The 13,405-nt window shown below is 35.0% G+C and overlaps 1 protein-coding gene and 1 long non-coding RNA gene across 3 annotated transcripts; one reads left to right on the top strand and one right to left on the bottom strand.

Annotated features, from left to right (window-relative positions):
* Nucleotides 1-2,045: 2,045 nt before the first annotated feature.
* Nucleotides 2,046-10,200, bottom strand: LOC134258054 (protein Njmu-R1-like). 2 transcript variants are annotated; one of them, XM_062740615.1, is made up of 9 exons: nucleotides 10,089-10,200; nucleotides 9,937-9,996; nucleotides 8,939-9,064; nucleotides 8,545-8,709; nucleotides 8,373-8,430; nucleotides 8,109-8,219; nucleotides 3,223-3,287; nucleotides 2,899-3,062; nucleotides 2,046-2,202 (listed from the first exon to the last, which is right to left on the bottom strand). In XM_062740615.1, the coding sequence occupies exons 1-9, from the start codon at nucleotides 10,151-10,153 to the stop codon at nucleotides 2,084-2,086; spliced, it is 933 nt and encodes a 310-aa protein (XP_062596599.1). In that variant the 5' UTR covers nucleotides 10,154-10,200; the 3' UTR covers nucleotides 2,046-2,083. The 2 variants fall into 2 exon arrangements, with proteins under 2 accessions (XP_062596599.1, XP_062596600.1); XM_062740616.1 differs by having other exon boundaries at nucleotides 9,937-9,993; nucleotides 10,089-10,198.
* A 93-nt stretch (nucleotides 10,201-10,293) lies between these two features.
* LOC134258055 (uncharacterized) lies at nucleotides 10,294-13,094 on the top strand. Its single transcript, XR_009990065.1, has 3 exons — nucleotides 10,294-10,337; nucleotides 10,456-10,661; nucleotides 13,037-13,094. It is a non-coding gene; the product is annotated as an uncharacterized LOC134258055 (long non-coding RNA).
* The last annotated feature ends 311 nt before the right edge of the window (nucleotides 13,095-13,405 follow it).

Consider the following 13,405-nt stretch of genomic DNA (forward strand, 5'->3'; position numbering starts at 1 on the left):
AATTCCCAAACCTTACTGCACATCAACATGACACCACCAATCATCCCCCAAAAGGTGATTTGGCTGCTGAGTAAAATGTAGAAGGAGTTCAGGGAAGACGGGACTTTTTGCACAAAAAACGTCATTTTTCGACCCCCATTTGACCCCCCGGGGCAAAATCAAAATTCCGAAACCTTACTGCACATCTACATGACACCACTAATCATCCCACAAAAGATGATTAGGCTGCTAAGTAAAATGTAATAGGAGTTCAGGGAAGATGGGGCTTTTTGCATAAAAAACGTCATTTTTCGACCCCCATTTGATCCCCTGGGGCAAAATCAAAATTCCGAAACCTTACTGCACATCTACATGACACCACCAATCATCCCCCAAAAGGTGATTTGGCTGCTGAGTAAAATGTAGAAGGAGTTCAGGGAAGAAGGGACTTTTTGCACAAAAAACGTCATTTTTCGACCCCCATTTGACCCCCCGGGGCAAAATCAAAATTCCGAAACCTTACTGCACATCTACATGACACCACCAACCATCTCTTAAAAGATGATTAAGCTACTGTGTAAAATGTAGGAGGAGTTCAGGGAAGAAAAATGTGACAGACGGACGGACGGACGGACATGAGTAACAACAATATACCCGAACTTTCTTTAGAAAGTGCGGGTATAATAAAGATCTTTTTGTTATGATAAAACATGACAGAATTAATTATTACATTAAAAATTTATGACCCCCCTCCCCCACTTGAGGACACCAAGTGTTAGCTTATAACCTATCTATGATATCACCTGGATATGAGTTTCTGTCTCCCAGTTGATTCAATACCAACATGCTCTACCTATGAACACTTTCTATAACAAGGCAAGCTAGTCCCTTCAGTTTACCTGTATTTTACACCTGTCTGAAAAGTCCTTATGACTTACCTTTAGTTTACCTGTATTTCAAACCTGTCTGATCAGTCCTTATGACTTACCTTTATCTTACCTGTATTCTACACCTGCCTGATCAGTTCCTTCTGACTTACCTATAGTTCACCTGTATTTCAAACCTGTCTGATCAGTCCTTATGACTTACCTTTAATTTAACTGTATTTCTCACCTGTCTGTTCAGTCCTTATGACTTACCTTTAGTTTACCTGCATTTCACACCTGCCTGATCAGTCTTTATGACTTACCTTTAGTTTACCTGCATTTCACACCTGCCTGATCAGTCTTTATGACTTACCTTTAGTTTACCTGTATTTCACACCTGTCTGATCAGTCCTTATGACTTCCCTTCAGTTTACCTGCATTTCACACCTGTCTGATTAGTCCTTATGACTTCCCTTCAGTTTACCTGTATTTCACACCTGTCTGATCAGTCCTTATGACTTCCCTTCAGTTTACCTGTATTTCACACCTGTCTGATCAGTCCTTAAGACACCTTCAGTTTACCTGTATTTTATACCTGTCTGATCAGTCCTTATGACTTACCTTCAGTTTACCTGTATTACACCTGTCTGATCAGTCCTTATGACTTACCTTCAGTTTACCTGTATTTCACACCTGTCTGATCATTCCTTATGACTTACCTTCAGTTTACCTGTATCTTACACCTGTCTGATCAGTCCTTATGACAAATTCAGTTTACCTGTATTTTATACCTGTCTGATCAGTCCTTATGACTTACATTCAGTTTACCTGTATTACCCCTGTCTGTTCAGTCCTTAAGACACCTTCAGTTTACCTGTATTTTATACCTGTCTGATCAGTCCTTATGACTTACCTTCAGTTTACCTGTATTACACCTGTCTGATCAGTCCTTATGACTTACCTTCACTTTACCTGTATCTTACACCTGTCTGATCAGTCCTTATGACACATTCAGTTTACCTGTATTTTACACCTGTCTGATCAGTCCTTATGACACATTCAGTTTACCTGTATTTCACACCTGTCTGATCAGTCCTTATGACTTACCTTCAGTTTACCTGTATTTCACACCTGTCTGATCAGGCCTTATGACTTACCTTCAGTTTACCTGCATTTCACACCTGTCTGATCATTCTTATGACTTACCTTCAGTTTAATTGTATTTTATACCTCTCTGGTCAGTCCTTATGACTTACCTTTAGTTTACCTGCCTCTATCACCTGTCTAATCAGTCCTGGGTTCTCAGTTTTTGAATTATTTACTGAATTACTCCAATCTTCACAGAATCTTGTACAATCTAGTAAACAAAACAGAACATTTAAAAGATGTGTCAATAAGTCTTGTACATTTGAATTTTTAAGAGAATCAGAAAAAAAATAATTAAGAGCAAATTTCCTTTTATAATCCTGCAAATTTTTAACAAATCAAAATATACTGAAAATAACTTTTGTGTTAAATTTGGTAATTGCTTTTCATTCTGTAAAACTGTATATTCTTAATTCCTATTTATTAAACAAGTCATATAAAAATTTAGATGTAAAAATCAGAAATATAATCAATGACTTTGTTATGCTAATTTCTTGACCTGATTTAAGTAACATGCTATGTTTTTTCTAGATTGAAATGATGATGATGATGATTTTGACGACAATGCAACATTAACAAATATAGCAATGCTAGATACATGTATGGCCAATTAAGAATCTTGTTCATTTTTTTTATATCTCCCAATGTACTCCCTTTTTAGTTTATATAAAAAAATCCTCATTCCAAGAAATTAAAAAAAAAAAAAAAATCTGGTCTAAGTATATCATTTGGTCTGCCACATTTCTATAGCAGAAATGGTTTTGCAAGATAACAATGTATAAAAACATTCAAACCCAATTATGGGTACAACAAATACTATAATTCCCTCTCTAAAGATAATTAAATAAGATACATGTTGAACCAACTGATTTGATTTTTCAACTTTACGAAACAAGATTTTACATACATTCTGGGGAGAATTTGAGACTGCCATCAACAGCTTTAATCTGAATTGTTGTCTTTTTGTCATCTGAGCTCTGAACACTGAGATCTGCCAGCATATCCAGACTTCCAGAAAGGGGGCTTCCAGTCTGTCTCAGCATATCCCCCAAACTGCATGACTTCACAAACCTACAAATGTCACATTTAAGGCATATCACGGGAAATTTCTTTTCTTGGACTATAATACTAACTCAGCATTGTTACACATCTCAAGAGGTGTAAAACTCCTTTTAATAGTTTGAGTTTTATATAAATAGCAATATGGTGAGAGAGCTGTAAGATAGATTACTTGAGTAAATCCTGCTGTAGTCTGCTCTCCACTCCATCAAATATAACCTGGGCATCCATCAGTGCCTGCACAAACAAGAAAAGGTAAAAATGTCTATTCAATCAAATATTAGTTCAAGAAAGCTACATTTCTTAGCTGTGTAATGGTTTGGGCCATGGATATTGGCCTGGATAGCTCAGTTGGTAGAGCAACTGACTAGAGATGCAGGAGTCCCGGGTTTGATTCCTGGTCCAGCCATCCATTTTCTCTTTTCTTGTTACAGAATTGGTGCTGATGACGACCCCTGGAATTGCAGGTGAAAGTCCTGCCAGGAGCAATAAGGACTTGAGTTTACCTCGAAGACAATTTAACAACGTTCAATCCTGATATTTTAAGTCTTAAACTTTTTTTTTGCCAAGTACATTTTTAGTTTCTACATACATAGCTTAATTAAAATTCAAATAAAAAAATGGGGGTCAATACGCTTCTTTTGGCACTACAGTACATTTAATATGACCTTTCTGCACTGAAATTTGTGTCTTAATTAAAAATTAAATGTTTGACGTTTTCCCTCCAATATTTTTATCCAATTAAAGCATGAAACAAAATGAACTCTAAGTTTGTTTAAAAAAAGACACTTAAAAATTGTGACTAAGAAAGTTTCAAATTGCTTCGCATAATCAATTATTTGACCTTTCTGCACTAATAAAAAGTGATTTTTCTGGCATTGAAAATTTAATAAGCAAGAAAATTATTTTAAAGTCTTAAACTTTTTCTGATTTTAAGCAAATAGGTCAAATTTATCTTGAATATATAGAAAAGGACATCAAAAGTGGGGGTATATGATGTAAATTTTTAGATATTACTAAAAAAGTGTCAATTTTACGTTAAAATTGGCTCAATTTTTTCCCGAATTTTCAGAATATATTTACTATATTTGTCACACTTTGTTGATAGAATTCATAAGAAATAATTTAATAGATATTTCAGAACCAGCATAACACATTTCACTGCAAAAAACAGCTTTGTGTGCAACCAGGATGGAAAAATAGGAATCCAAAATTAACAGTACTGTTATAGTTCAAAATAGAAAAACTGATCATTTTCGTCTAAAAAACCTTCCGCCACAAAATATAGTCCCTAGCTTAATTCTACTTGAATGGAATTTATTCGCAGTTTTTTCGTTAATATAGTTAAATTTGCAGTGTAGAATTCAGATTTAATGTTAGAACTTAAAAATGATGCAGAATTTTATAAATAAAGGACATGTCCAAAATACACTCAAAATCTCAGGATCGAACGTTCTTAAGGAGGGAGGAATGTAATGGATTGAGCCGTGGACATTGGCCTTGATAGCTCAGTGGTTAGAGCACCTGACTAGTAATACAGGGGTCTCGGGTTCGATTCCGCATCCAGCCATATGTTTTCTTCGTGCATTTCTCCTTTCCTACTACATTTGGTGCCTAGTGTGGGGGGCTTTGTTCAGGTTACAGTGTATGTGTAAATTAGTCATTCCTGGCAGGGCCCTAGAACTTGTGTCTTTGAGGTCGAAGACTGTTTAAGGAGGGAGGAATGTAGAAGTTCGGGCTTTACGGACAGTGGATATCGACCTGAATAGCTCAGTCGGAAGAGCACCTGACCAGAAATGCAGGGGTCAAGGGTTCGACTACCGGTCCAGCCATATATTTTCTCCTTACTGTTACAGCTGAACAAAAACATAAACTTTTGTAATACATATATATATATATATATATATATATATATATATATATATATATATATATATATATATACAGCACAAATTACAACAACTCTTAAACTAATATAACTGCCCTAAGTGAAGGAATATTAATATAGAAAGCACAGAGAAATTCACTTTTACAAGGATACTCACTTCCGCCCCAGCCCGGGGTTGAACTCTCAACCTACGGAATCTGTCTCCTAGCAGTACAGGAACAGCGCGTTAGACCGCTCGGCTATCTAGGCAAGTTAAAAAACTTGCTTTCGATGCCGATGGAATTCTCACAACGCTGCCCTACACTACACGGTCATTGAGAATGGAAGTGAGATACAGTTATTTGGACATTAGTTTTTAGAGGATTGTTACCAATACATGTTGTGATGAAATTAATTTTATTTATACAGCACAAATTACAACAACTCTTAAACTAATACACTGTATAACTGCCCTAAGTGAAGGAATATTAATATAGAAAGCACAGAGAAATTCACTTTTACAAGGATACTCACTTCCGCCCCAGCCCGGGGTTGAACTCTCGACCTACGGAATCTGTCTCCTAGCAGTACAGGAACAGCGCGTTAGACCGCTCGGCTATCTAGGCAAGTTAAAAAACTTGCTTTCGATGCCGATGGAATTCTCACAACGCTGCCCTACACTACACGGTCATTGAGAATGGAAGTGAGATACAGTTATTTGGACATTAGTTTTTAGAGGATTGTTACCAATACATGTTGTGATGAAATTAATTTTATTTATACAGCACAAATTACAACAACTCTTAAACTAATATAACTGCCCTAAGTGAAGGAATATTAATATAGAAAGCACAGAGAAATTCACTTTTACAAGGATACTCACTTCCGCCCCAGCCCGGGGTTGAACTCTCAACCTACGGAATCTGTCTCCTAGCAGTACAGGAACAGCGCGTTAGACCGCTCGGCTATCTAGGCAAGTTAAAAAACTTGCTTTCGATGCCGATGGAATTCTCACAACGCTGCCCTACACTACACGGTCATTGAGAATGGAAGTGAGATACAGTTATTTGGACATTAGTTTTTAGAGGATTGTTACCAATACATGTTGTGATGAAATTAATTTTATTTATACAGCACAAATTACAACAACTCTTAAACTAATATAACTGCCCTAAGTGAAGGAATATTAATATAGAAAGCACAGAGAAATTCACTTTTACAAGGATACTCACTTCCGCCCCAGCCCGGGGTTGAACTCTCGACCTACGGAATCTGTCTCCTAGCAGTACAGGAACAGCGCGTTAGACCGCTCGGCTATCTAGGCAAGTTAAAAAACTTGCTTTCGATGCCGATGGAATTCTCACAACGCTGCCCTACACTACACGGTCATTGAGAATGGAAGTGAGATACAGTTATTTGGACATTAGTTTTTAGAGGATTGTTACCAATACATGTTGTGATGAAATTAATTTTATTTATACAGCACAAATTACAACAACTCTTAAACTAATATAACTGCCCTAAGTGAAGGAATATTAATATAGAAAGCACAGAGAAATTCACTTTTACAAGGATACTCACTTCCGCCCCAGTGCCCCATAATATAATAATATATATTAATATTCCTTCACTTAGGGCAGTTATATTAGTTTAAGAGTTGTTGTAATTTGTGCTGTATAAATAAAATTAATTTCATCACAACATGTATTGGTAACAATCCTCTAAAAACTAATGTCCAAATAACTGTATCTCACTTCCATTCTCAATGACCGTGTAGTGTAGGGCAGCGTTGTGAGAATTCCATCGGCATCGAAAGCAAGTTTTTTAACTTGCCTAGATAGCCGAGCGGTCTAACGCGCTGTTCCTGTACTGCTAGGAGACAGATTCCGTAGGTCGAGAGTTCAACCCCGGGCTGGGGCGGAAGTGAGTATCCTTGTAAAAGTGAATTTCTCTGTGCTTTCTATATTAATATTCCTTCACTTAGGGCAGTTATATTAGTTTAAGAGTTGTTGTAATTTGTGCTGTATAAATAAAATTAATTTCATCACAACATGTATTGGTAACAATCCTCTAAAAACTAATGTCCAAATAACTGTATCTCACTTCCATTCTCAATGACCGTGTAGTGTAGGGCAGCGTTGTGAGAATTCCATCGGCATCGAAAGCAAGTTTTTTAACTTGCCTAGATAGCCGAGCGGTCTAACGCGCTGTTCCTGTACTGCTAGGAGACAGATTCCGTAGGTTGAGAGTTCAACCCCGGGCTGGGGCGGAAGTGAGTATCCTTGTAAAAGTGAATTTCTCTGTGCTTTCTATATTAATATTCCTTCACTTAGGGCAGTTATATTAGTTTAAGAGTTGTTGTAATTTGTGCTGTATAAATAAAATTAATTTCATCACAACATGTATTGGTAACAATCCTCTAAAAACTAATGTCCAAATAACTGTATCTCACTTCCATTCTCAATGACCGTGTAGTGTAGGGCAGCGTTGTGAGAATTCCATCGGCATCGAAAGCAAGTTTTTTAACTTGCCTAGATAGCCGAGCGGTCTAACGCGCTGTTCCTGTACTGCTAGGAGGCAGATTCCGTAGGTCGAGAGTTCAACCCCGCGCTGGGGCGGAAGTGAGTATCCTTGTAAAAGTGCACTTCTCTGTGCTTTCTATATATATATATATATATATATATATATATATATATATATATATAATTTAAGAAAAATCCAATGTTTTGGTACAGTAAAATATATCCAATGAAAAAAAGTCAGAAATCACAAATCTCGAAAATCATTTTTTTTACAGTAAAAATGATTTTCGAGATTTGTGATTTCTGACTTTTTTTCTTACTTTTAATAATTTCGTTTTTCTTATATTTATATCTATATATATAGATATATAGATATATAGATATATATATATATATATATGTCATAGTTATGAAGAATACAATCCATCTACACACTTTGACTCATGGTTACAATAAAACTCAAATGCTTATTACTTCCATTGTATAATTTATGGCATCATTTTTTTTTTACTTGTGTAAGCTTCATCAGGAATTAAAAATCCATCTACATACTTTGACTAATGGTTACAATATAGAATTCAAATGCTTATTCCTTCCACTTTATAATTTATGGCATCATTTTTTACTGTATATGAGCTTATTCAGGAATTAGAGATAGTGTATACTCACAGCATACACCAGGTACTTGACGTCCTGTCCTACAGCAGACAGAGTTCTACAGAGGTACTCCGTTGTCTCGTACGACCAATTCTCCAGGTAAACCTTCACCTGGGCTTCATTCTGGAACAACATTATCAAATTACTGACAGTGCAACATGCTTGTAATGTCATCTAAGAAATGCAACAATTGTGCACTTAAATACTGACAGTAACATATTAATGTCAAAACTATTTAAAAGTACATGTACTTATAGATACAGAGTATTTACTCACTTCTTGCTCTAAGAATTTAAAGAGTCCCAAAGCATACAGATCCAATTCATGTCTGAAAGTGCTGTGTTAAGGAAAGATAATTATTTAATTCAAGAATTAATTGTTTTTCTATTCATGATAAACACAGTATTAAATGTTTCTGATTAGAATCAATTAATCTCTGAGAGGATATTGATCTAGCATGTTGTCGTGGAGTGTGAGGAAGCATACGATGTGGGACCTGGTCCTCGTGTCTTTACCCGAGTCTCCGCTCCCGAGGTTGATGTCAACGTTACTGGTGTCTGCTCCACTCAACATACAGAAATAACAGGACATCTCTCTTTGTAGTTCACCCTCCCTGTGCCAACAAACAATCACAACATGGCTACTGTCAAAACCTTGTCTTTTGAAACCTACATACTTTGCTATTACATTTAGAAGTATTTTTTTTCCAGTAAACACATTTGGAAATGTATGATAACATATGATTTCACTTCACACTTATCTTATGACATAACACACAAAAATACATTTCTTAGAGAAATAAGGAATCAGCAGAATATATATATCCTGCTAATAAATCAAACCTGTACACAAAGGAAGCGATGCTGCCAGCATCATTGTAGAGTAAACCCTTCGAGATCTTACTGAACAGGAACTGGGAGAGGTCAGGCTCTATGGAGTCTGGGAGATCACTCAGAACATGAGACAAACTAAAACAACAATCAATGCAAATAAATCAAGACTGGGTTAAAAATGGAAAATGCACATAAAATCTTCATTTATACATGTAGCTACTAACAATCTTCCTAAGTGTTAGCCATTTTTTCTGTCATAACTTAATATAGCATTGCTGCTGCTTTGAAACAAATATTCTTGATCAATTTTGATTTTTTATAATGATAATTTTTTTTTTTTTAAATCATGGTTCTTGTAATATAATACTGTTGGATACTTTCCAAGACCCATTTGAATAGTCTGCCAACAGTCATTAAATGTTAAGACTCAACTAGGACAACAACAAATATTTTACATGTATTATCAAATATGGTAACTTAACTCAATGAACTCCCATTGTTTATATCTTTAAAGATTTATGGTCCATTTTTGGAGAAGGGGAAGATTGCAACAAAAAACTATTTGCTAATTCCTATGCATTGATATTAATTTTTCACAGGATTTTACCCTTTTCTATAAATTATTTGCACTATATACTTATATACTGTGAAATCACAAATTTCCGCAGGGTTTAATCTTCGTTGTTTTAGAGGTATGAATAGACCCATGAATTTATGTCGACAACAAAATGTAAAATGTTATGTACATAACTACTCAACAATTCTTCATCCACGAAATCAAATCCCCATGAATTCATAGTTTCATCATACCATGAAAATTTGACCCCACGAAAATATATGTGATTTTACTATGTTTACAATATATTTTTTGGGAATATCATAAGCAGCATAATGTTATATGAGTCATTGAGTGAACATGGAAATATGAACCCAGTTAGCATTTACATACATTTACAAGAGCTATGGTTACTGAAATGACATTACAATTCGCCTACAATTCCACATACCTAAATCCTACGTTTTCAGTGGTCAGGTTCTGCTGATTATCCCCACTGTTAGCTGGACTGCTTCAAAATAACATAAAAACAACATTGATCATCGTTTTTACATACAAATACTCCTACATCCTATTCCCCTCAAACCAGAAAAATTGCAATACCTTTGTGGACTGTATGCATAGAGAGCATAGTAATTTTTCTTTTCGACTGCTCCTTCTTCCGTCATTTTCAGATGTTATGGGTCACAGTAATGCATATCTGCCAAGCGAAAAATTTCGTGTTAGAAAGAGTTTTGCTGATCCAAATGATCACATGAGTCCGCTTGTATCAAGATGTAAACACACGTGATTTCTAAAAATATGTAAACTTACACATTGGCGGTGTTTTTGAAGTGACAGTGTCACTATCAGGTAAAATAAATTGTGAAAAGAGGATTTTCTTGAATAATTTGCTGAAATACCTCACATTTCTAGGTATTTGCTGCAAAAAATACATTAGCCCCACGTGCGTTATTTGTCACTCAAACAGCAGACGACTGAACAAACATGGCATGGTCAGGTCACTCAGGATCCGAGTTCCAGCAGTTTAAAAACACCTCGGCCACAAGAGGAAATAAGTTTCAACAGCAGCAGCGGAGTATATTAGGAAACAACAACCAATTCAATGTTAAACATTTCCAACAAGCTGGAGCCATTGTGAAAATTGAAGATGTCAATCAGTCTTCATCAAACATTGTACATAATCAAATTTATAACTATTTAGCTCACCTTAGCTGAAGGCCCAAGTGGGCTTTTCTTACCTTAGTTTATCTGTTTTCTGTTGGCGTCGCCTTTTTGTCGTAATTTGTCATAAACTTCTTGCAGCACTAGCTAGGCCTATATATAGGGCCTTAATTTATGTGTTGGACAAATTTAACCAAACTTGGCACCAAAAAATTCTTGGGTAAAAGGGATTAAATTTTTCAAGTGATTTCCACTTTTTTCCTTTCCAAAATGGTCAGGTGAGTGATATGGCCCTCGAGCCCCGTTTGTTCAAATGGTTACCCTGGGGGTAGGATGAGGCTACAATGGATGGACAAGAGTTTTTTAAACAATTTAAGGAATGCATAGGAAATTAAAAGCAATTTATAATTCAGTCTTTCAAAATTCTTTTCAAGGTACACTTTGCCAATTTCAATCAAGTTTGCCACAATTAAATGAGGCCGGTTAAAGGGGTTTAAGTTTGTTTTTAATGAGTTAAAGGCAGTATAGATAGTTTTCACTTGTCAATGACCTAAATTTAGCAAAAGTTACCTCCCGTGGCAGCCATACTGGAGGTCCAAATGCGCATATTGCTTCATTGTTCAACCAATTTAAAATTTTTATATTTGCGATTTTGAATTAGGAATCATTATTTTTCTGAAGTATATAAATTTTTGGAAGCCTCCTTTATTAAAAAAAAATATATGATAAAAATTTTCCAGCTAATATTTCTGCTAAATTTTCTTAAACTTGGTAAGACAAAGAGGAAAACTCACCGAGTCGACCTCCAATATGGCGACCAACGGGAGGTAACTTTTGCTAAAATTAGGCCCATCAAAAACTATCTATACATACACTTTCTTTTTAAGGGGAGATAATTCAGAATTAATGAAAGTTAATTGCATCCTTTCTCAATAATGTTACCACGTACTGGCCATAGAATAACTAAGGGCTACAGTCGGCAATCAACATCCCCCCTCCTCCCCAAGGGTCGGGTAAGTCAACAAAGGGCAATCAAAGTTTAACATAGAAATATAATTTATAAACAGGAAAAATGTGACATACTTGACCTGGATTCAGAACCTTAATTATTTTGCTATCTGGCTTCCGGCAAATGAGTTTGCAGGATCGAAGTGACATATTCACCAGCAAAAGAACCACTGTATAATGCACAATTAACAACTGATAACATATCCACTAATAACAAGGTGTCCATAAACTGCATAAAGGTTTTTTTTATTCCTTGCCAGTTCTATTAGAAATTGTTTTGATCAAAGAATTCCTTGTATTAACTCTTTACAACTTACTGAAATGTAACACAGCACACACTGTTCACATAAATATGATGCTTTTCCTTATCCCTGCAAGCACATCATACTCAGTGCAGTACAAGTTTCTCTAAAATTTAGCATAAATAATTATGATGCAATATTCTGATATCATTATAACTTTTCTTATTTTATGAGATTTTAGCAAAATATAAAATAGACGGAAATTGGCATTAAATTGAGGATTAAATTTAAGGATATCCGATCCTCAGCAAGGAAGGATAACTCCAAAAATTAAAATTTAATTTGAAATGCATCAAAATGAAGCTTGAGAATGTAATTTTTTTCATGCAACAATTTTCATTTTATTCATCTTTATAAGATTCAAGGTTTTTGGAAGTCTTAGGAAAGGTCTTATAAAAGTTGACATTTGTACCCTATAAAAGGAAAAAAAAAATACAATTTTAGAGAAACAAGATTTTCTTGAATCCAGCCTTAAATACCAATGATTATTAGAATGATATGGAATAAGAAGTGATTTGTGGTGTCTTGCAATGATACCAAAGGCCTTTTACACTATGTATGTATACATGACGGAAATAGAAGACAAAAAAAATACCAAATAAGTATAAAAATCATGACAGTTTCTCTGAATGCCTGGATACCTATCGTTTTTTAGCCTAAAATATATTTGTTGATCAATTTGTAATTAGAAAATGCATTGCTGACATTCCAATTCGCTTTTTTTGCAAAAATATTGGAGATTTGACAATTTCCCCTATATAATATGATTAACTTTAATCCTTAACTTTAAAGAAATACTGTGGATAAATTTACATAACTTTATGGATTCAGAGATACTTTTATGAGTATTTTTGATTACATAACTGCTATTTTTATAAACCTGAGGATCGGACTACCTTAATTTTGAAATTGCGTTAAAAATACATAATTGCGAGGAAACAGTATTTATGCTTGATTTTGCGTCAGAAATAGGAAATGTGTGACTGCGGGGAAGGAGGTTAAGGACTGAACTGAAGACATTCTTTAGTTTAAGCTGTTGAAATTCTCTAAAAAAGTAATTTAATTTTTTGATTTCAGAGTGTTGTTGGAATTATAATAGCTAAAGAGTCACCCAAGTCTATTATCTCAAGGAAAAGTAAGTATGCCTTTCCTACTAATTTTATAAATGAGTATATAATATTTGCCAAACCTTATACATTTCTTGTACATTTCTTTCTTTTTAAAATTGGCCTCTGTTTATAACTTGTTCTGTTGATAGGATTATTCGATCTTTTAATACCATAAAACAATGAATTTAAAATAACCCCCTACCCCCCTCACTCCAAAAACTAGGGATTTCATAGTTTTAGTATGGGGAGAAAGTTAAGAGGACATTTCTTTTTCAAATTCAAACAATAGAGCCTTACTTTCAAAATTGTTTAGATGTATATGAGACTTGTAGCTGGT

This window comes from Saccostrea cucullata, unplaced genomic scaffold (genome assembly GCF_032062105.1).
Source record: "Saccostrea cucullata isolate Sc308-1 unplaced genomic scaffold, CSIRO_AGI_Scuc_v1 ctg15778, whole genome shotgun sequence".
Classification (NCBI taxonomy): Eukaryota; Metazoa; Mollusca; class Bivalvia; order Ostreida; family Ostreidae; genus Saccostrea; species Saccostrea cuccullata.